Source organism: Sus scrofa, chromosome 13 (genome assembly GCF_054392235.1).
Source record: "Sus scrofa isolate SSC_HxYL_T2T_F1_AM1 chromosome 13, Sscrofa_HxYL_maternal_Yorkshire_Landrace_v2.0, whole genome shotgun sequence".
NCBI classification, from domain to species: Eukaryota; Metazoa; Chordata; class Mammalia; order Artiodactyla; family Suidae; genus Sus; species Sus scrofa.
The window spans coordinates 50758741-50780084 of NC_139395.1; the positions used below are offsets into that span (position 1 = coordinate 50758741).

At 42.3% G+C, this 21344-nt stretch overlaps 1 protein-coding gene across 8 annotated transcripts in view; it reads right to left on the minus strand.

The window, feature by feature from the left end:
* Window positions 1-21344, minus strand: part of CHDH (choline dehydrogenase) — a 47319-nt gene that overhangs the window by 11858 nt on the left and 14117 nt on the right. For 6 of the 8 annotated variants that reach the window (XM_084988634.1, XM_084988635.1, XM_013981792.3 and 3 more), the window contains one exon: window positions 466-1224. In XM_084988634.1, the coding sequence (XP_084844760.1) occupies window positions 466-1168 (703 nt within the window). In that variant the 5' untranslated portion in view covers window positions 1169-1224. The remainder of the gene's footprint in view (window positions 1-465; window positions 1225-21344) is intronic. The other 2 variants (XM_084988639.1, XM_084988638.1) reach the window with 1 other exon arrangement.

Below are 21344 nucleotides of genomic sequence, written 5' to 3' on the forward strand. Positions count from 1 at the left end.
GCAAGCTCTGGCTTCAAAGTAAAGCTGAGACCAAAACACCTTGCCCGGCTGAAATCCATGTCTACCTGGGGCTCCAGATGCAGGTCAGAAAACATCCTTCACCCTCAACAGGAGGACAGAGACCAGGGTCTCTGATAACAAGGTGAGAGCCCCGGGTCCACTATGGACCTGTGAGCAAAGCCTGGCACTGCTCTCTGCCTCAGCTTCCCTATCTGTAAGTCTCTAAAACTGGGGGCTGTGTGGCTGGAGAGCTGACTCTCCATTATCCACACCAAGAAGGCCAGAGGCCCAGAGAATGCCCAAGCAATGCAGTATTCTGTGGCCTGTCAATCTCCTCCACTTTACAATAGCCCCAGTCTGTCCACACTTACTGACCATGACAGGTGTGGGCAGGAGGGACAGGGCTGTCATAGAGCAGCCTTTTGTTTTGAAAGGAGGAACCCGGGAGATGGGGAATCATGCTACCTTTGTGGATGGTCATGTCCATCCAGCCGAAGCCCTCCTGCTGGAAGCCATTCATGTCTTCAGTGAAGGGGTAACCAGCCTGCTGCGCCGCCTCCAAGAATGCGTGGTGCAATGGGTGGCCGCTCTTGCCCCGGGACACATGCAGGGGCCCGTCACCACCGCGGTACCTGCCAGCGCCCAACTCATGTGTCTGTGCCTTGCGGAAGTAAGGCAGGCAGTGTGCATAGTCCCAGCCGGCCGCACCCTCCCGCTGCCAGCGCTCGTAGTCCTCTGCGTGCCCGCGGACATAAACCATGGCGTTGAGCGATGATGAGCCGCCCCAGACCCGGCCCCGCGGCCAGTACAGCACTCGGCTGTCTAGGCCCGGCTGCGGCTCTGTGTGGTAGCACCAGTTGTACCTGTCATCGCACAGGTTGTCCACGAGGGCTGCGGGCATGTGGATCTTCCATAGGAGCCGCTTGCTCCCTGCATACAAGTCCTTGGGCCCGGCCTCCAGCAGCAGCACGCGCTCATCCGGATCCTCTGTGAGTCGGTTAGCCAGCACGCAGCCGGCGGAGCCTGCACCCACCACCACGTGGCTGTACTCACCTCCACTGCAGGAGCCAGCACTGGCCAGAGTATGGATGCCCCGGGGCCCGTGTGGCCCCAAGGCACCCCATGGGCCCAGGCGCCCTAGCTTCCAGCCTTGTAGGACGCACCTCATGCTTCCAGCCTAAGTCCTCTTATATCCACAGAGGGGTATGTGATGATTCGCTTTTCCTAAAAAAGAAAAAGAAGCTTTGAAAAGTTAACTCGACATGCCCATGCACAATCAGCCCAAAGCTGGAGCAGCCGCCCTGGAGCAGCAAAAGACCCCTGCCCACTGGCCAGGTACCTGCCCAGCACTGGGTGGGGCAGACCTGGCTGGCAAGTCCCGCCCTGGGGCACTAGGAGGAGTGAGCAGAAGCACAAGCAGGAAGAGTAGTCCTTAGGGATCTATGCCAGGACTGACAAGCACAGGGCTGGGGGCACAGGAGAAAGGCCCCTCCCCAAACTTGGGGACATCCCCATAAAGGCTTCTTTGTGACTTACGCACAGACCTAGAGGTGAAGCAGGCATCTACCTGCTGGAAAGCAGGGGCAATAAGAGTTTTCCAGGTTTGCCCTCACTCCTCATCCATTCAAGACAGTTGCTAAGCCCCTACGGTGTGCCAGGCACCATTTTGTCTCTAGCAGTACTCAGAGAACAAGACATCTGCACTCAAAACTGATGGTCTAGGGCCAGTAAGGTCAGAGTGATGGGCTGGAGACCACAGAGCTCTTTGACCTGAGGGCCACAGACTGTACCACAGGGCTTTCAGCAGGGATGGGGTCAGAGCTACAGTCTTTAAAGATCACTCTGTCGAGTGCTGGAGTTTGAACAAGTACCAACAGCTTCTGGGGGGGGGATCTTTCCCAACAATGTTCCTATCAATCCCAACACACTCAGTGCACAGAGGTGAAGAGCCAGGATATCCTATTAAGACCTCCATTGACGCAGGAAGCTCTGAGAAAGCCCCATGCATGAGGTCTTGGGCACACAAGGCCTGCCCAGGACCAAGGCTGAAAACAAAGAATTCTCAAAAAACCCCAATGAATCCCACTCCCCACCCCTGCTCCATGATCCTGCACCAAGTAATGACAGCAGCCTATCACTGGAGTCAGGCTAAGAGGTAAGAGTGGAGGGAAAGATTCCCACCCACCCCTATACCTGATTCCTGCAGGTACAATAGAAAGAGGCAGCAGGGCCTCCTAATAACTAAATCTGAAGCAGGAAATCTGAGAGGAACGTTCCACTTCTCCAGGCCTCATGCTAGCATAAGGTAGAGGCAGTCCTGCTCAATTCCCAACTGCGTAGACTCAAGAGTCCACACTGAAGACCTACAGAATAAAAGGCATGACCTTTTCTAGGCATAATAACTATTTACCTCAATCCCTACTATCCTTCTACACACAAGGTCATGCACTCAATAAAAAAAAGAGAATAGATATGAAACAATAAAAATAATGACTCATTTTAAATAAATAAAGGAGGTAACAGAACCAGACCAAAGGGTGACCCATCCAGATGTCAGAACTATCCAACAAAGATTTTAAAATAACCAACTTTAACTTTTAAAAGATCTAATTGAAAAGGTGGACAACATGTTGAGCAGATAGGAAACTTTAGCAAAAAGGTGGCAACTATTAAAAAGGCATAAACAGAACTACTGAAAATAAAAAATATATTATCAGAGATGAACAGTCTGACTGGAAACAGCAGAGCAAAGAATAAGTGAAACTGAACATTAGTTCATAGAACTTATTCAAGCGGTAATATAAAGAAAAGAAATAGTGAAAGGAAGAGAGAACAAAAGATCTGGGAGCTATGGAATGATATGAAACTAAAATAGAGACAACTGGAAAGGAGAAAAAGGGATAAAGGGAAAAAAGAAGAGGGAGAGAGAGGAGGGGAAAAGGGAGAAGGGGAGAGACAGGAAGAAAAGGACAGAGGGAGAACAGGGAGAAAAGATATCAAAAGAGGTAATTGTTGAGATTTTCCCAAAATTAATCCAAGACAAAACACCACGGATTCAAGAAGGTTAGAGCATCCCAAGCAAGATCATTACAAAGAGACACACATCTAGGTACATCACAGTAAAATGCTTAAATCCCAGGAGAAAATCATCAAAGCAGCCAGCCAAAAAAAGAAACACTATATACAGAGGAATAAACTTAAGAGTGGTTGAAAATTTCTCATCAGAAAACATGAAATCCAGTCTACGGTCATACCACCCTGAACGCACCTGATCCCGTCTGATCTCAGAAGCTAAGCAGGGTCGGGCCTGGTTAGTACTTGGATGGGAGAAAACATGAAATCCAGAAAATAATGGAATGACAAATTTAGAGTACTGAAAGGGGAGGAAAAATAAACAATAAATAGAATTCTTTATACCCAGTAAATATATCTTTCAAATATTAAGAGAAATAGACATATTCAGAGAAACAGAAGCTGAGATTTATTTACTGCCTATTGGATCTTCTCTGCAAGATATATTAAAGTAAGTTCTTCAGGCAAAAGGAGTATGATACCAGATAAAAATTTCAATCTACACAAAGAAAGGAAGAGCAATGGAAATGGTAAAAATTGTGAATGTATTAGTTTCTTATGGCTGCTCTAACAAATTACCACAAACTTGGTGGCTTAAAACAATACACATTTATTTTCTTACAGTTCTGGAGGCCAGAGTCTGAAATCAATTTCACTGGAGTAAAGTCAAGGTGTTGGCAGGGCTGGTTGCTTCTAGAAGCTCCCTTGAGGAGACTGTTTCCTTGCCCTTTCTGGATTCTAGGGACCACTTCCTTTCTTTAGCTAGTAGCCCTCTCCTTGCAACGCTGAAACCTCTTGATTCTGTCATCACATCTCCTATTTTTGTAGTGGTATCTCCTTACAGATACTTGTGATTACATCATTGGGGTCACCTGGATAATCCAGAATATTTTCTCCATCTCAGCATTTTGAATCTCATCTGTAAAGTCCCTTTCACCACATAAGGTATCATAGTCATAGACTCTAGGGTTAGGACATGGCTGTCATGGACAGGGGGGTGGGGAGGCATTATTAAGCCTTCCACATTGGGTAAATACAATACAACTCTCCCTGTATTTTTAAATTCTTTAGAATATAAATCGACAATCTAAAGCAAAAGTATTAAAATACACTACAAAGATCATAATATATGTAACATTTAAATGTGTATTACAACAATAGCAAAAAGAATGAGGGGGAGAAATAAACATATTTTATAAGGTTTTTATACCATACATTAAGAGGTATATTATTTGAAAGTATGCTGTGATAAGTTAAAGATACATATTGTACACCCTAGCACAGCACAACCACTAAAAAAAATCAATAAAGAATAATAGCTATTAACTCAATAATGGAGATAAGTATAATTATATAAAATATTCAGAAGAAGTAGAAGAAACCAAGAAGACAGGGGACAAATAAAGAGCAAATAGCAAAATGGCAGATTTAAATCCAACCATGTCAGTAACTACATGAAGTATAAATAGTCTATACACTCCAATTAAAATGCAAAGATTGTCAAATGGGATTTAAAAAAAGACTCAAATATATGCTATCTGCAAAAAAGAAAACCCACTTTATAAAGGCATAAGTAACAAATAAGAAAATGCAAAAAAGATATACTACATAAACATGAACAAAAAAGAAAATGACTACATTAATACCAGACAATGCAGACTTCAGTACCAAGAATATTACCAAGGTTTAGAAGACATTTCAAAATAATAAAGGGGTCAATTTATCATAAAGACAAAACTATTCTAAGTAGGGATGTGCCTAAAGAGCTTCAGAATCATGAAGCATAAATTGATAAAACTGAAAGGAACAATGAATATATACAATTATACTTAGAGATTTCAGCACTCCCTGAGAGAACAATAGATAAAACTACTAGACAAAAAGTCCATAAGAATATAGAAAACTTAAACAAAATTATGAATTAAGCTGATCTAATTAACACTTAGTACTGAACATCTAAACAGCAGAATATATGTCCTTTGCAAGTGCACATCACCAAGACAGACCTTATTCTGGGCCATAGTAAAAATCTCAACAAATTTAAAAGGACCAATATGCTGCTATAAAGCATGTTCTCTGACCACAAAAAAATTGACTTAGGGATAAATAATTAAAATATATCTGGAAAACCACTAAATATCAAAAAAAAATTAAACAACGTACTTTTAAATAACCCCTGATTCAAAGAAGAAATCACAAGAGAAGTTAGCAAGTTTTTTAACTGAATGAAAATGAAAACACAACAAAGATGCGTGTGATGCAGGCAAGCACTGCTTTGAGGGAAATACATAGCATTAAAATGCATACATTAGAAAGGTCAGATCTCAAATTGATGACCTATACTTTCACCTTTAAAAAATCAGAAAAAAAGAAAATTCGTCCCACAGGGATCAGAAAAAAATAAACAAAATAGCAGAAATCAATAAGTTTGAAAACAAATTTTAAAATAGAAAATTAATTAAAAATTAATTTAATAAAACTAAACTATGTTTTTTAAGAAAATTAATAAACCTCTACCCAGGCAGAGAACAGAAGATAATACAAATGATTAACACTGGCAATGACAGAGGAAACATCCTACATATTCTGCAGAAAATAATCCAAAAATTTATATGGAACCACAAATAAACCAGAATTGCCGAAGCAATCCTGAGAAACAAAAACCAAGCAGGAGACATAACTCTTTCAGACTTCAAGCAATATTACAAAGCCACAGTCATCAAGACAGTGTGGTACTGGTACCAAAACAGACATACAGACCAATGGAAGAGAATAGAGAATGAAGAAATAAATCCTGATACCTATGGTCAATTAATCTTTGACAAAGGAGGCAAGAACATGAAATGGGAAAAAGACAGTTTATTAAGAAAGAATTGCTGGGAAACCTGGACAGCTGCATGCAAATCAGTGAAACTAGAACACACCCTCACACCATGCACGAAAATAAACTCAAAATGGCTGAAAGACTTAAATATAAGACAAGACACCATCAAACTCCTGGAAGAGAACATAGGCAAAACATTCTCTGACATCAACCTTATGAATATTTTCTCAGGTCAGTCTCCCAAAGCAATAGAAATAAAAGCAAAAATAAACCAATGGGACCTAATCAAACTTTTGCACAGCAAAGGAAACCAAAAAGAAAACAAAAAGACAACTTACAGAATGGGAGAAAATAGTTTCAAATGATGCAACTGACAAGGGCTTAGTCTCTAGAATATACAAGTAACTTATACAACTCAACAGCAAAAAAACCAACAACCCAATGGAAAAATGGGCAAAAGACCTGAATAGACATTTATCCAAGGAAGATAAACAGATGGCCAACAAGTGCATGAAAAAATGCTCAACATCCCTGATTATTAGAGAAATGCAAATCAAAACTACCATGAGGAGTTCCCGTCGTGGCGCAGTGGTTAACGAATCCGACTAGGAACCATGAGGTTGCGGGTTTGGTCCCTGCCCTTGCTCAGTGGGTTAACGATCCGGCGTTGCCGTGAGCTGTGGTGTAGGTTGCAGACGCGGCTCGGATCCCGCGTTGCTGTGGCTCTGGCGTAGGCCGGTGGCTACAGCTTCGATTCGACCCCTAGCCTGGGAACCTCCATATGCCGCGGGAGCGGCCCAAGAAATAGCAACAACAACAACAGCAACAACAAAAAAGACAAAAAGACAAAAACAAAACAAAACAAAACAAAACAAAACAAACAAAAAAAAAACTACCATGAGATACCACCTCACACCAGTCAGAATGGCCATCATTAATAAGTCCACAAATTACAAGTGCTGGAGGAGTTGTGGAGAAAAGAGAACCCTCCTGCACTATTGGCGGGAATCTAAGCTGGTACAGCCACTATGGAGAACAGTATGGAGGTACCTTAGAAATCCATTCATAGAACTACCATATGATTCAGCAATCCCACTCTTGGGCATATATCCAGAAAAAAACTATCCTTAAAAAAGACACATGCAGCCACATGTTCATTGCAGCTCTATTCACAATAGCCAAGACATGGAAACATCCCAAATGTCCACTAACAGACAACTGGATTAGGAAGATGTGGTACATATACACAATGGAATACTACTCAGCCATAAAAAAGAACAAAATAATGCCATTTGCAGCAACATGGATGGAACTAGAGACTTTCATACTGAGCGAAATATGTCAGAAAGAGAAAGACAAATACCATATGATATCACTCATATCTGGTATCTAATATACAGCACAAACAAACCTTTCCACAGAAAAGAAAATCATGGACTTGGAGAATAGACTTGTGGTTGCCCAGGGGGAGGGGGAGGGAGTAGGAGGGATTGGGAGCTTGGGGTTGACGGATGCAAACTATTGCTCTCGGAATGGATTTACAATGAGATCCTGCTGTGTAGCACTGAGAATTATGTTTAGATACTTACAACTCAGCCTGACAATGGGAGAAAAAATTATATATGCATGTATGTATAACTGGGTCCCCATGCTGTACAGTGGGGGAAAAAAAAGTGTGTTGAGGAAAATAACAATAAAAAATAAATTAAAAAAAAGACTATTATGACAACATTTGATAATTAAGATAATATGGATATATTTCTTGAAAGATAGATTATCAATAAAGCTCACTCAAGAAGAACTATATAACCTAAATAGCTGTATGTATTTGTTAAAGAAATTGAATTCATAATTTGTATTCTTCCCACAAAGAAAACTCTAGACTACATTGGTAAAAGCTAAGTAACAGTCAAGATGGAACAATACCAATTCTTCAGACAAAGTAACTTTTCTGATCACAAATGGAACTAAACTAGAAATATCAGAAGGAAAACTGGAAAATTCACAAATACATGGACATTAAATAACACACTCTTTAAAAACCAATATATTAAAGAAGAAATAACAAGGTAAATTAGAAAATACTTTAAGACAAATGAAATAAAATTTTTGAGACAATCAAGACAGTGGAGCAGTAGGACATGAAGCTCACCTCACCAGCAAATACATCAAAAGTACATCTACATGTGGAATGATTCTCACAGAAAATCTCCTGAACACTGGCAGAAGACCTCAGACTAAGAACAAGAAAATCTCCACATAACTAGATAGGACAAAAGAAAAAACTGAGAAAAGAAGTGAGAAAAGAAGACAAGGATGCTCACTCTTACCACTCTTATTCAACATAATACAGAAAGTCCTACACAGAAATCAGACTATAAAAAGAAATGAAAGGAATCCAAATTGGAAGGGAAAAGGTAAAATCATCACTATTTACAGATGACATGATACTATATCTATAGATAACCCTAAGAACTCTACACAAAAACTACTCTATCTGATCAACAAATTCATCAAAGTAGCAGGATAGAAGATTAGCATTCAAATTGATTGCATTTCAGTATACTAAACATGAATTATCAGAAAAAGAATATTAAAAAACAATACATTTTGGAGTTCCCGTTGTGGCTCAGTGGTTAATGAATCCGACTAGGAACCATGAGGTTGTGGGTTCGATCCCTGGCCTTGCTCAGTGGGTTAAGGATCTGGTATTGCCGTGAGCTGTGGTATAGGTCGCAGATGCGGCTCAGATCTAGCATTGCTGTAGCTGTGGTAGAGGCCGGCAGCTACAGCTCCGATTCGACCCCTAGCCTGGGAACCTCCACATGCCATGGGAGCGGCCTTAGAAAAGGCAAAAAGACACACATGCACACACAGAAAAATTTTAAAATAGCACCCCTCCAAAAAAAATAAATAAATCTGAATAAACCTGACCAAGTGAAAGACTTGTGCACCGAGAACTCTAAAATATTAAATAAAGGAAATTGAAGATGATTTACATAAATGAAAAGACATCCCATGCTCTTGGATTGGAAGAATTAGAATGGTTTAAATGGCCATACTACCCAAAGAAATCTACAAATTTAATGTGATCCCTATCAACTTACTCATCACATTTTCCATAGAACTAGAACAAATTAAAAAAAAAAAAAAAGAACTAGAACAAATAATCCTAAAATTTATATGGAAACTTAAAATACCCAAAATTGCCAAAGCAAGCCTGAAAAAAAAAAGAACAAAGTTGGAGGCCTAACCCTCTCAAACTTCAGATAATACAACAAAGATACAGTTATCAAACAGCATCGTACTGGCACAAAAATAGACATACGGATCAAAGGAAGTAAGTAGAGCCCAGAAAGGAACCCACACACCTATGCTCAATTAATTTTCAACAAAGAAGGCAAGAATATCCAATTGGAAAAAGACAGTTTCTTTGGCAAGTGGTGTTAGGAAAGTTAAACAGCTGCATGTAAATCAATGAAACTAGAACATATCCTTTCACCATACACAAAAATAAACTCAAAATGCTTTAAGGCTTTAACATAAGACATGACACCACAAAACTCCCGGTTTTAGAAGAGACCATAAGCAAAACATTCTCTGAATAAACTGTACAAATGCATAGTCTCCCAAGACAATAGAAATAAAAAACAAAAATAAACCAATGGGACCTAATCAAACTTACAATCTTTTGCACAGCAAAGGAAATCATAAACAAAACAGAAAAAACTGAAAAGACAACCTCCAGAACAGGAAAAAACATTTGCAAATCATGCAACCAACAAGGGCTTAATCTCCAAAATATACAAACAACTCATACAACCAAAAACAAGAAAACAAATGACCCAATCAAAAAATGGGCAGAAGACCTAACTGTGCATTTCTCCAAAGAAGACATACAGATGGCCAGTAGGCACATGAAAAGATGCTCAACGTCACTAGTTAGCACAGAAATGCAAAACAAAGCTACAAGGAGGTAGCACCTCATACTGGTCAGAACAGCCATCATTAATAAGTCTACGAATAACAAATGCTGGCAAGGATGTAGAGAAAAAGGAACGCTTCTACCCTGTTGATAGGAATGTAGGTACAATCACTATAGAAAACAGTATGGAGGTTCCTCAGAAAATTGAAAAAAGAATTACCATATGATCCAGCAATCCCATTCCTGGGCATATATCTAGACAAAACTATTATTCAAAAAGATACATTCACTCCTTTGTATATAGCAGCACTATTCACAACAGCCAAGGCATGGAAACAACTTAAAATGTCCATCAACAGATGAATGAATTAAGATGTGGTACATATGTACAATGGAATACTACTCATCCCTAAAAACCCCAAAATAATGCCATTCACAGCAACATGGATGCAACTAGAGATTATCATACTAAGTCAGAAAGAGAAAGACAAATAACATATACTGCTTATACACGGAATCTAAAATATGGCACAGGAGTTCCTGTTGTGGTGCAGCAGAAACGAATCTGATTAGGAATGATGAGGCTGCGGGTTCGATCCCTGGCCTTGCTCAGTGGGTTAAGGATCTGGCGTTGCTGTGAACTGTGGTGAACTGTGGTGTAGGTCGCAGACACGGCTTGGATCCTGTGTTGCTGTGGCTGTGGTGTAGGCCAGTGGCTGCAGCTCCAATTCGACCCCTAGCCTGGGAACCTCCATATGCTGCAGGTACGGCTCTAAAAAGCAAAAATATTAAAATAAAATAAAATAAAATATGGCACGAACCTAGCCAATATTCTGTGATAAGCTACATGGGAAAAGAATCTGAAAGAGAATGGATGTGTGTATATGTACAACTGAATCACTCTGTCATACAGCAGAAATTATCACAACATTGTAAATCAACTATACTTCAATAAAACTTTTAAAAATGAAAAAACTATAAAAAATAAAAATGTGGCACAAATAAAGCTGTCTACAAAACAGAAACTGACTCTAGGATACAGAGAATGCACTTGTGGTTCCCATGGGAGAAGAGGTTGGGAGAGGGACAGAGTGACAGGTTGGGTTTAGTAGATGTAAGCTATTATACATGGAAGGGATAAACAGTAAGGTCCTACTGTATAGCACAGAGAACTATATTCAATGTTCTGTGATAAACCATACAGAAAAGATTATTTTAGAATGAGAGTGTAGGAGTTCCCTGGCAAGTTAAGGATCTGGCATTGTCACTGCTGTGGAGCAGGTTCAATCCCTGGCCCAGGAAATTAAACTGAATCAAGTTAATGTACACCAGAAATTAACACAACATTGTAACTCAACTATACTTCAATTTTTAAAAAATCTAATACTGAAAATGAAAAGTAAAACTGCAACATAACAAAACTTCACAAATGCAGCAAAAGCAGTGCTAAAAGAGGAAATTTATAGTTGTAAACGCTTACGTTAAAAACGAAGAAAAGAGCTCAAAAAATAACGTAACTTTACATCATAAGGAACTAGAAAAAGAAGGGCGAACTAAACTCAAAGCTAGCAGAAGGAAGGAAATAATAAAGATTAAAGCCGAGATAAATGAAATAAAGAACAGAAAAAACAATAGATAAAGTCAAGCCAAAAGTTGGGTCTTAAGAAAAAAAAAAATTGACAAACTTTTAGGTAGGCTGACTAAGAAAAAAAGTTGAATACTCAAATTAGTAAAATCAGAAATTTAAGGAATTCCTGCTATGACTAGTGGGTTAGGAACCTGACTGCAGCAGCTCAAGTAGCTCTGGAGGCATGGGTTTGATCCCCAGCCTGGTGCAGTGGGTTAAAGCACCCTGCATTGCTGCAGCTGCAGCACTGGTCACAGGTGCAGCTCAAATTTGGTCCCTGGCCTGGGGACTTCCATATGCAGTGGGTGTGCCCATTAAAAAAAAAAAAAGAAATTTAAAGTGGGGCCATCACTACTGATTTTACAGATATGATAAAGATTAAAAGAAAGTACTGTGAACAACTGTATGCCAACAAATTGGATAACCTACAGACAAATAGCCAGAAATATATCATCTACCAAAACTGAATCACGAAGAAATAGAAAATTTGAATAAATATGAGTAATTGGCAAGGAGATAGAATCAATAATCCAAAACCTCCCCAAAAAGAAAAACCCTGGATAAAATGGCTTCACTCATGAATTCTACCAAACATTTATATGATTAACATCAATCCTTCTCAAATTCTCCCCCCAAAATTGAAGAGGAGGGCAAGTTTCCTAACTCATTATATGAGCCAAGCATTAACCAGATACCAAAGTCAAAGACCCTAACAAGAAAACTATAAACCAATATCTCTTATGAATACTGATGTAGAAATTCTCAAAAAAATACAAGAAAACTGAATTCATCAGTGTTTTAAAAAGGATTGTGCACTGTGACCGGGTGGAATTTATCCCAGGAGTACAAATATTGCTTAACAAATGAAAATCAATCAATATAATCTACCACATTAATAGACTGAAGGAATAAAATCCATATAATCATCTCAGTTGGGCAGAAAAAGTATCTGACAAAATTGAATGCCCTTTCATGACAAAAACACTCAGTAAACACGGAATAGAATAAAACTCTTCAATATGATAAAGCCCACATATGAAAAACCCTCAGCTAACATCATACTCAATGGTGAAAAACTAAAATCTTTCTCCTAAAATCTGGAAGACACTTTTGCCACTTCTATTCAACATAGTACTGGAAGTTCTTGCCAGAGAACTTAGGCAAGAAAAAGAAATAAAAGGCATCAAAATTTTAAAGAAAGAAGTAAAGTTATCTCTGAAGATACATGATCTAATATGTATAAAACCCTAAAGATTACCCACAGACACAAACAATAACCATTAGAGGTAAAATAAGCAAATTCAGCAAAGTTGCAGGATAAAAAATCAACACAGAAAAATCAGTTCCATTTCTAGACATTAAAAATTAAAGAAGGAAATTAAAACAAGACCATTTACAACAGCAGCAAAAGGAATAAAATATTTAGAAATAAATTTAATGAAAAATTTAAAAGACCTAACACTGAAAATTACAAAGCAATACTGAAAGAAATTAAAGAAGACATAAAGAAATGGAAATACAGCCTATGTTCATGGACTAGAAGACTTAATATTGTTAAAATGACAATACTACCTAAGGCACTCTATAGATTCAATGGAATCCTTATCAAAATTCCAACAGTGCTCTCACAGAAATAGAGAAACTCATCCTAAAATTCATATGAAATTTCAAAAGATCCCAAATACCAAAACAATCTTGGAAAAGAACAAATTCAAAGACTCACATTTTCTGATTTCGAAGCTTACTACAAAGCCACTGTAACAGAAGAAAGAGTGGGGGAAAAACTGTAATTGCAATGTATACATGTAAGGATAACCTGACCCCCTTGCTGTACAGTGGGGGAAAAAAAAAAAAAAAGCCACTGTAATCAAAACAGCATGGTGATGGTATAAGGACAGACATGTAGACCGACAGAATAGAGTATAGAAATAAAACCTCACATTGCTGGTTAACTGATATTTTACTAGGTTGACAAGACTATTCAATGGAGAAAGGATAATCTTTCAAGCAAATGGAGATGAGAAAACTGTATCCATATGCAGAAGCAGGGAGTTGGAATCTTACCTTATACCATATACAAAAGTTAAAATAGATCAAACCTAAAACTATAAAACCCTTAGATAAAAAGGGAAAAATCTTTATGACACTGGATTTGGTGATGATTTCTTGGTGATTAGCTTCACCAGAAACACAGGCAACAAAAGAAAGATCAATTGGATTTCATCAAAATTAAAAACTTCTGTGCATCATTGGACTCCATCAAGAGAGTGAAATGATAACCCACAGAATGGAAGAAGAAATCTGCAAATCATAGATCGGATATGGGATTAATATCCAAAATATATAAATAATTCCTACTACTCAACAAAACTCAACAAAACAATCCAATATACATGCCAAAAAACAAAATGTGCAAAGGACTGGAATAGACATTTCTTCAAAGATATACAAATGGTCAACGAGCATTTGAAAAGATGTTCAACATCACTAATGCAAATTAAAACCACAATGAGCAACCACGTCACATCCCTTAGAATGGCCAGTTTCAAAAACTGGAAAATAACAGATGTTGACAGGGAGATGGGAGCTCAGATAACAACAGAAGAGCACATGTGTTCACACGAGTGAGTGAGTGAGTATGTGTATGTGTGGATGGGAGGGAGCAGTGACCACACTGTGGGTGGGGTTTGAAGTGGGTGTGAGGTGTCCAAGCCTTCCTTCTGACTCTGGCTGCCTGTACCCCTGCCCCACCCTGTTTCCTGGGACCAGCCTTGCCTCTGTGTCTAGGGCTGTCTGTCCCCTCCTGGGGCCCTGGAGCAGGAGAGGAAGGGCTCAGTCTATCTCTGTGCATGGAAAAGAGGATATTTCCACCCACTCTGCCTCCCAAGTCAAGGGGAGAAGACTCTCCTCCAAGCTCATCTTCCTGGAGCACAGGGCAGTCCAGCAAACCATACATAGCATCTGGCCAGTCAGCTTGGAGTTGGACACAAGACCCTATGGCACCTCCAGCCAGGAAGCAAGGCTTTGGTCAATTCAGGCCCTCACCCTCAACACCAGTGGTGGACACAGCACATGTGATGAAAGACACTGTCAAGGGGAGAGACAGAATTAAATGAGGGGGAACAAACACAGGGGCCGCCACACCCTTCTGAGTCCTGTGGAGTTCATCACCATAGTCCTTTGTAGCTGCTAACAATTCTCATTTATCTCTGAAATCAGAAGACGAAGACTGGTATTGAAAATTCTGCCTAATTTTGTGGACAGAATGCTGACTGCCTTGTATGGTAAAGCAGTTTCCATGTAATTTTGAGCTTGTGACCAATTGCACAATAAATTTGATAATTCTGGTGCAGTCAAATTGCGAAAGAATTGTGACCAGAATAAAATGGTTCCCCATCACGCCCAGAGTGCCCATGGACCAAACTTTCCAAAATGACCCTTTGAACAGGGCTCTTCACAATTTCTTGGCATGCATGTGTGTGTGCATTTGCAAGTGCACACCACTTCTTTTCCAATTCTGGGCCAGTGCCGTGTATTAGCTAGCATCAGACCCTTGCGGCCACTGACGTCCTGGCTTTTGGCAGTTACCCAAGAAGAGATGACAGAACTGGGGAGAGGGACCAGCAATCTCAGCCAGCCCCACAGGTAGCACAAGGCCTTGCCTCAGTCTTTGAGAAGCCCAGCCAGGCAGGGCCAATGGCAAATAGTAACTCTGCTTTGGGCTCAGCTGGGGAGCATGTAAATCCTGCCCCAAAATGACAATGTATCCAGGTTTTAAAGGTGCAGCCCTTTGTCTCAGCAATCCCACTTCTAGGAGATTAACTAAAAAATCACTCTGCACAACTAAAAAAAAAACAGCCTAAGAGGTCTGTCTCAAGTTGTTTATGCTGGTGAACAATGGTGAAAACCTACTGTTCCCTGATGGGGGACAGAGCAGTAACAAGGGCCCGTTCACAAGAAAGAATCCTACTAACCATTTAAATAGTGATTGTGTAGCCCTATCAACTACAGACATGATGTGGGCACAAAGCCACAGGCTGGGCTTTGTGTGGGTCAAATGAGCAGTGCTCTGTTTGTAGTAACACAGATGGACCTAGAGATTATCATATTAAGTGAAGGAAGTCAGACAGAGAGAGACAAATACCATATGATATCACTTATATGTGGAATCTAAAATATGACAAACTTATCTATGAAACAGAAACAGACACACAGACATAGAGAATAGACTTCTGGTTGCCAGAGGGGAGGGATGGATTGAGAATTTGTGATTAGCAGATGCAAACTATTATATATAGAATAGATAAATAATGTCTTACTGTATAGCGCAGGGAACATATTCAATATTTTGTGGTAAACCAAAACAGAAAACAATATGAAAAAGAATGTATATGCATATGTGTAAATGACCACCTTGCTGTATAGCAGAAATTAATACAACATTGTAAATCAACTATATTTCAATAAAATAAAATTTTTTTTAAAAAAAAGAGCAATGCTCTGTACCTGCCACTGTCTGTTCGTGGAGCTCCATTAAGCCACGGGACCAGAGTTATAATTATAGTAATAATAATGGGAGAGTCACCCATCCTGAGCACTGGACATGGGTTATCATGCACTTTGAATCCCCTAAAGGCACTGGGTGGGTGGGCTTCTTCATCATCATCACCATCATCACCATTATCATCACCATCAACATCAGGCCCACATCATAGAAAGGGAAACAAGTCTGAGAGGGGAGCCCTTATCCCTTTTCAAGTCAGAGGCAGGAAACATCCAGCATAAGCCTGACCAACAAAGCCACCTCCCAGGAGCCAAAACATCATCGTCAGCACATGGAAAGGGACAAGGCACTACATGCCGACCAGGGCTCTGGAGGCCAAGAAGAGAAGTTCAGTTGCTTCCCTGAAGCCTGGCAAAGGCTTCTTTATGGCACAGCCACCAAATGGTTCAGCCCTGTGGTGGGAGGAGGATGGTGGCACAGGCGGCAAGGGTCTTGGTCAGAGAGATAAGATGTGGCTGGTTAGCAACGGTCCAGTGAAGAACCCTGGGCAGCTGCCTCCTCCTCCCATAAGAACCTCACTGCCATCTCCCAGCCCAGACCACCTACCCTCCCAAGATGGTGGATCAAGCTCCCTCATAGCCTCAGGGCCCCTCTTATCTCAAGAGCCCTGTCCCCTGCCTCTGCCATACCCATCACCTCTCATCCAACTATGAACCCAGACCACCTTCCCTCCCTCCTACCCAGGGTCTTTGCATGTGCGTTCCTTCTTCCAGGTATGGGGTCCCACCTGTGTGCACCTGGGTCACTCCTCACCTTCCCCCAGCCCCTGCTCATCCAATGCTTCCTCTGAGAAGCTTTCCTCGGCCACTGGCTACATCCAACCTGAGAATTCTCTTTATATTAGAAACTGGACCTCAATCCTGAAGTGAAATGAGCTGTGGAAAAGCCCTTACCCCCAGTGCAGAGCCTGGCCCAAGGCTCACTGAGCAGACATATGATGGGGACAGCCAGCTCACGGCCTACATCTCCCTCACCTGGGTGGTCTGAGACATGACCTCCTACATCTGTGCTAGGGCACAGAGAGGTACCACTTAGAAGGGGCCCAGGGAACATTATGGATCCTGACCTGGTGATGATCACCTGGGTATATGTGTGTATATATATATATATATATATATATATATATAAATCCACCATCAGTACACTTTACTGTACATTGTAGCTCAATTTTTTTTTTTTTTTTTTGGTCTTTTTGCTATTTCTTGGGCCGCTCCTGCGGCATATGGAGGTTCCCAGGCTAGGGGTCCAATCGGAGCTGTAGCCACTGCCTACGCCAGAGCCACAGCAATGTGGGATCCGAGCTGCGTCTGCGACCTACACCACAGCTCACGGCAACACCGGATCGTTAACCCACTGAGCAAGGGCAGGGACCGAACCCGCAACCTCATGGTTCCTAGTCGGATTCGTTAACCACTGCACCACGACGGGAACTCCCATTGTAGCTCAATTTTTTTAATTAAAAAAAGGCATCGTCAGGAGTTTGCACTGTGGCACAGTGGGTTAAGGATCTGGCCTTGCCACAGCTGTGATTAGGTCACGGCTGTGGCTCAGATTTGATCCCTGGCCTAGGAACTTCCATATGCCGTTGACGCAGCCAAAAAAGAGGTGGGGGGGGGGGCATTTTCTCCAGAAGTCAAGCTTCTTCCTAAAACTCTCACTTCCCACATATTTGTGCAGAAAAAACAACTGAATCAGAAAGTCTCTATTCTTGAAACAGCTAATCATTCGATGCTTCGGGGATAACTCCAGGCTGCTGGAGCAAGGCCGCTTGTCCTTAGACTCTTCTTGTGCTGATGCCACTTGTCTCTGTGCCCTTCTGATGCTGAGGGTAGGACAAGGGACAGGGCAGAGGCTAGTCAGGTTGTCAAGAAAGCCCCCCTCGCCCGGGGGGGGGGTGTGCCCCAAGTCTGACGCCAATGAAGGCCTGGCCTTCATCCCTAGCTCTGCCAGGACTTCTGGGTGACCTAGGCTGGGGGTTTTCTGTTGGTGACAGGGGGCCCTAACCCTCTGTAGAGGCCTCTCATGTTTGCAGTTCCTCCTTCCTCATCTCTGCAGCCCCCTCAGTGCCTGTATGACCTTGTACCCTGCATTCCAAGCATCCTTCTGCCTGTAGCCCATGTCTCCCTAGGTGGTCTCCCCACTTTCTAAAACCTCCATGATGGTGGTCTCACCAAAACTAGTAGAAGGTGGGGAAACCTAGAGTCCAAACACCCTGGGGTGGCTCCTCGGGCTTGCCCTTCTTGTCTGTGGAGCCAACCTGAGAGGGTGGTGTGGGCGTATGAGGTATGCTCAGTGCTAGGGGGACTCAATTCCCCCAGGGCCCCTCCCTGAGGGGTTGCAGAGAGAGGAAGGAGCCTCTCCAGCTGGCTCCTGAGAAAGAAAGGTGCTCCTCCGTGGGAGTTCCCATTGTGGCGCAGTGGAAATGAATCCGACTAGGAAGCATGAGGTTGTCAGTTCAATCCCTGGCCTCGTTCAGTGGGTTAAGGATCTGGTGTTGCCATGAGCTGTGGTGTAGGTTGCAGACAAGGCTCGCATCTGGCGTTGCTGTGGCTGTGACATAGGCTGCCAGCTGTAGCTCCAATTAGACCCCTAGCCTGGGAACCTCCATATGCTGCAGGTATGGCCCTAAAATGACAAAAGACAAAAAAAAAAAAAAAAAGATTCTCCTCCAGACACAAACTCCCCTGCACTCTGGGTAAGTGGGTCCTGCAGCAGAAAAGGCCCAGTGAAAGAGGGGATGTGCAGGGGACCCATTGGGTGGGCACTGGTAAGTCTGAGCCAAAACCAGAAGAGGGCTGCGGAGACAAAAGACCATGGTATGACATATTAAAGGGGTAACAACGGAAAGGGGGATCGCTCTCCTCTCAGGGGTGTTGAAGGTCTTCTTTGGGCCAGGTACAGTGGCCTGATGGCCTAGTGTCCATGAGCCACCAGGATTCCCACTTTGCAGGGCCTGTCCACAGAGCTGTGACCATGTTTGTTCACTCAGTCAGTAACGAGGGGCACTCACAGCTCCCAGAGCCAGGTACTCACTAAATGCTTGTTATGTGATTAGTGTGTGAAAACACATTGTTCATTCAGGCAAGGAGGCAGGCATGGACACCAAGGTACAGAGGGACAGTGACTTCTCTTACAATGGGTGCAGCCACCTCTGATGAATCTGCCTGCTTGGGTCTCCCTGTGGCTTAGGCTCCATCACCTCCAGCTGGCATCCTACAGCATCCTTGCCACTCTGACACCCTCCCACACCACAGCACCATCTGCTCTCCACACGGCAGCTGGGGATCTCACAGGACCAGCAGAGGGCTCAGCGCGGGCCTCACCAAAGTAACTTCACACACAGGAGATGACAGTAAAAACAAATGATTTCTCCCCCCAGTGGAGACAGGGGTCTGAATGAGAGAACACAGGAAAATATCCTCACCCCAAACTCCAGACATCAATCTGCTTACACTTCTAAATCCAGCTACCAATTCAGGGGAAGGTTGAAGGTCAGAGGCATGTGTGGCAGGACATGAAGGGGGCCCAAGCACAGAATCCAGGACAAGAGAATGTCCGTTCATTTCTTAGCAACAAGTTCAAGTGAAAAAGAACGAAGGCAGAGAGAGATGGAGGGAAATCCCTAGATCATGACAAAATGGCATGGGGATTTCATTCAGGTACTGGGTATCTGAACACTGGCTGGATCTTTGAGGATGTTAAGGAGTCACTGCTTGTCTGTCAGATGTGACACCGGTCCTGTGGTTATGCTGTTTAACACGATTCCTTCAGAAATAGCTACTGAAAGATTGACAGTAAATATAAGCGATGTTTGGGATTTGGTTTAAAACAATCCCAGGTCTAACCACTTCTGATAGAACATTATGGAAGATAATATGAGAAAAAGGATGTGTGTGTGTGTGTGTGTGTGTGTGTGTGTGTGTGTGTGTAAAACTGGATCACTTTGCTGTACAGAGAAAATTGACAGGACATTGTAACTCAATTCTACTAAAAAAAAACCTAAACAACAACAACAACAAACAACCCCAGGGGTTCCAGGCAGCTGAAACAGGGTTCCCCATGAGGGGATGGAATGTGGGCCTCAAACTCTCTTTTGTCTGCTTTTGTACATGTTTCAAATTGCCCATAACCAAAAGGGCTTTTGTCATTATTGGCTGTTTTAAATCTGCAATATCCCTACTAACAAAGCAAATGAGAGAAAGCAGAGGGGGAGAGCCCCAGAGGCTGACAGCCTGGCCCAGCTGAGGGACTCTACTCTCTTCCACAGAAGGTAAGGGAATTTGACAAAGGTTTGTTATCCGCTTCCTCCTTCAAGCACATGTCCAAAATCTTGATTAAAAAACACCCACCTCACACCCAGTTATGAAGGATTTGGGCTCTGTGGTTAAGTGCCAGCCCACGTGTTATTTTCAATTGTTTGTGAAAGATAAGCACAGAATCGAAAGGCAGGATTGAGAAGTCTTTCCAGCAATCTGATGCAGTGACTTGATGTCTGCCGTGTCTCCTATGAGTGGCTTAAATGCGATGTAGCTTTGTTTTTTAACAACCAAAAATTTTTAACCAGACCATTAAGAGATTAAAAGTTAAAAACAAAGGAAACATGATCCTTCACCACAAGGAATCTGAGATGCACTATTACCAACCAGGCATCAATCCCCTAGAGGCCCAGACCCGTGTGCCGAGCTGGCCTGCCCAAGGTCGGAACAAAGCTTCCCTTCCCACAGAAAGTGGCACCAAAGACGGCACTAACTCCAGCCTTTGCTATAAACATAGGGCTGAGCAGAGGGTAGTGCAGAGCAGCTGCAAGGCCTGCTTAATCTTTAACCCACATTCATTCAGGAGCTACCACAGACTCAGAGTCACACTCCACTGAAGGCCAGCAAGGCTCGGGAGGTACTGAGCCCCCCATCAGGATGCCATCCCAGCCACAGCACGGCAGGGACACCAGATCACATCCAGAGCAGCCCAGGAGGTAGCCAGCCCACTTTCGTGTATAAACCAGAGGCCAGATATGCATCAGCCAACTTGCCCACATGTTGCTGTGCCCCTTTCAACTTTCTGGAGGGGCTGAACTGCAAAGGGCCCTAGGACTCCCAGGTGAGCTGTTTAAAAAAATGCCCACTGCTTCCTCATGTCAACTACAAACGGCTCTATCATCAAATGTAAGTGCAGGAATTGATCAGGCACCAGGGCTAGTGCAGGGCATCAGCTAGCACCTACAGGCTGGTCTTAAGAGTGTGTTCGTGGAAAGAGCATCAGGCTCTATGATATGTTAAAAAAAGGGAACATGATAAATTCACACTAATATACAGCATCACCAGTATCTGTTTCA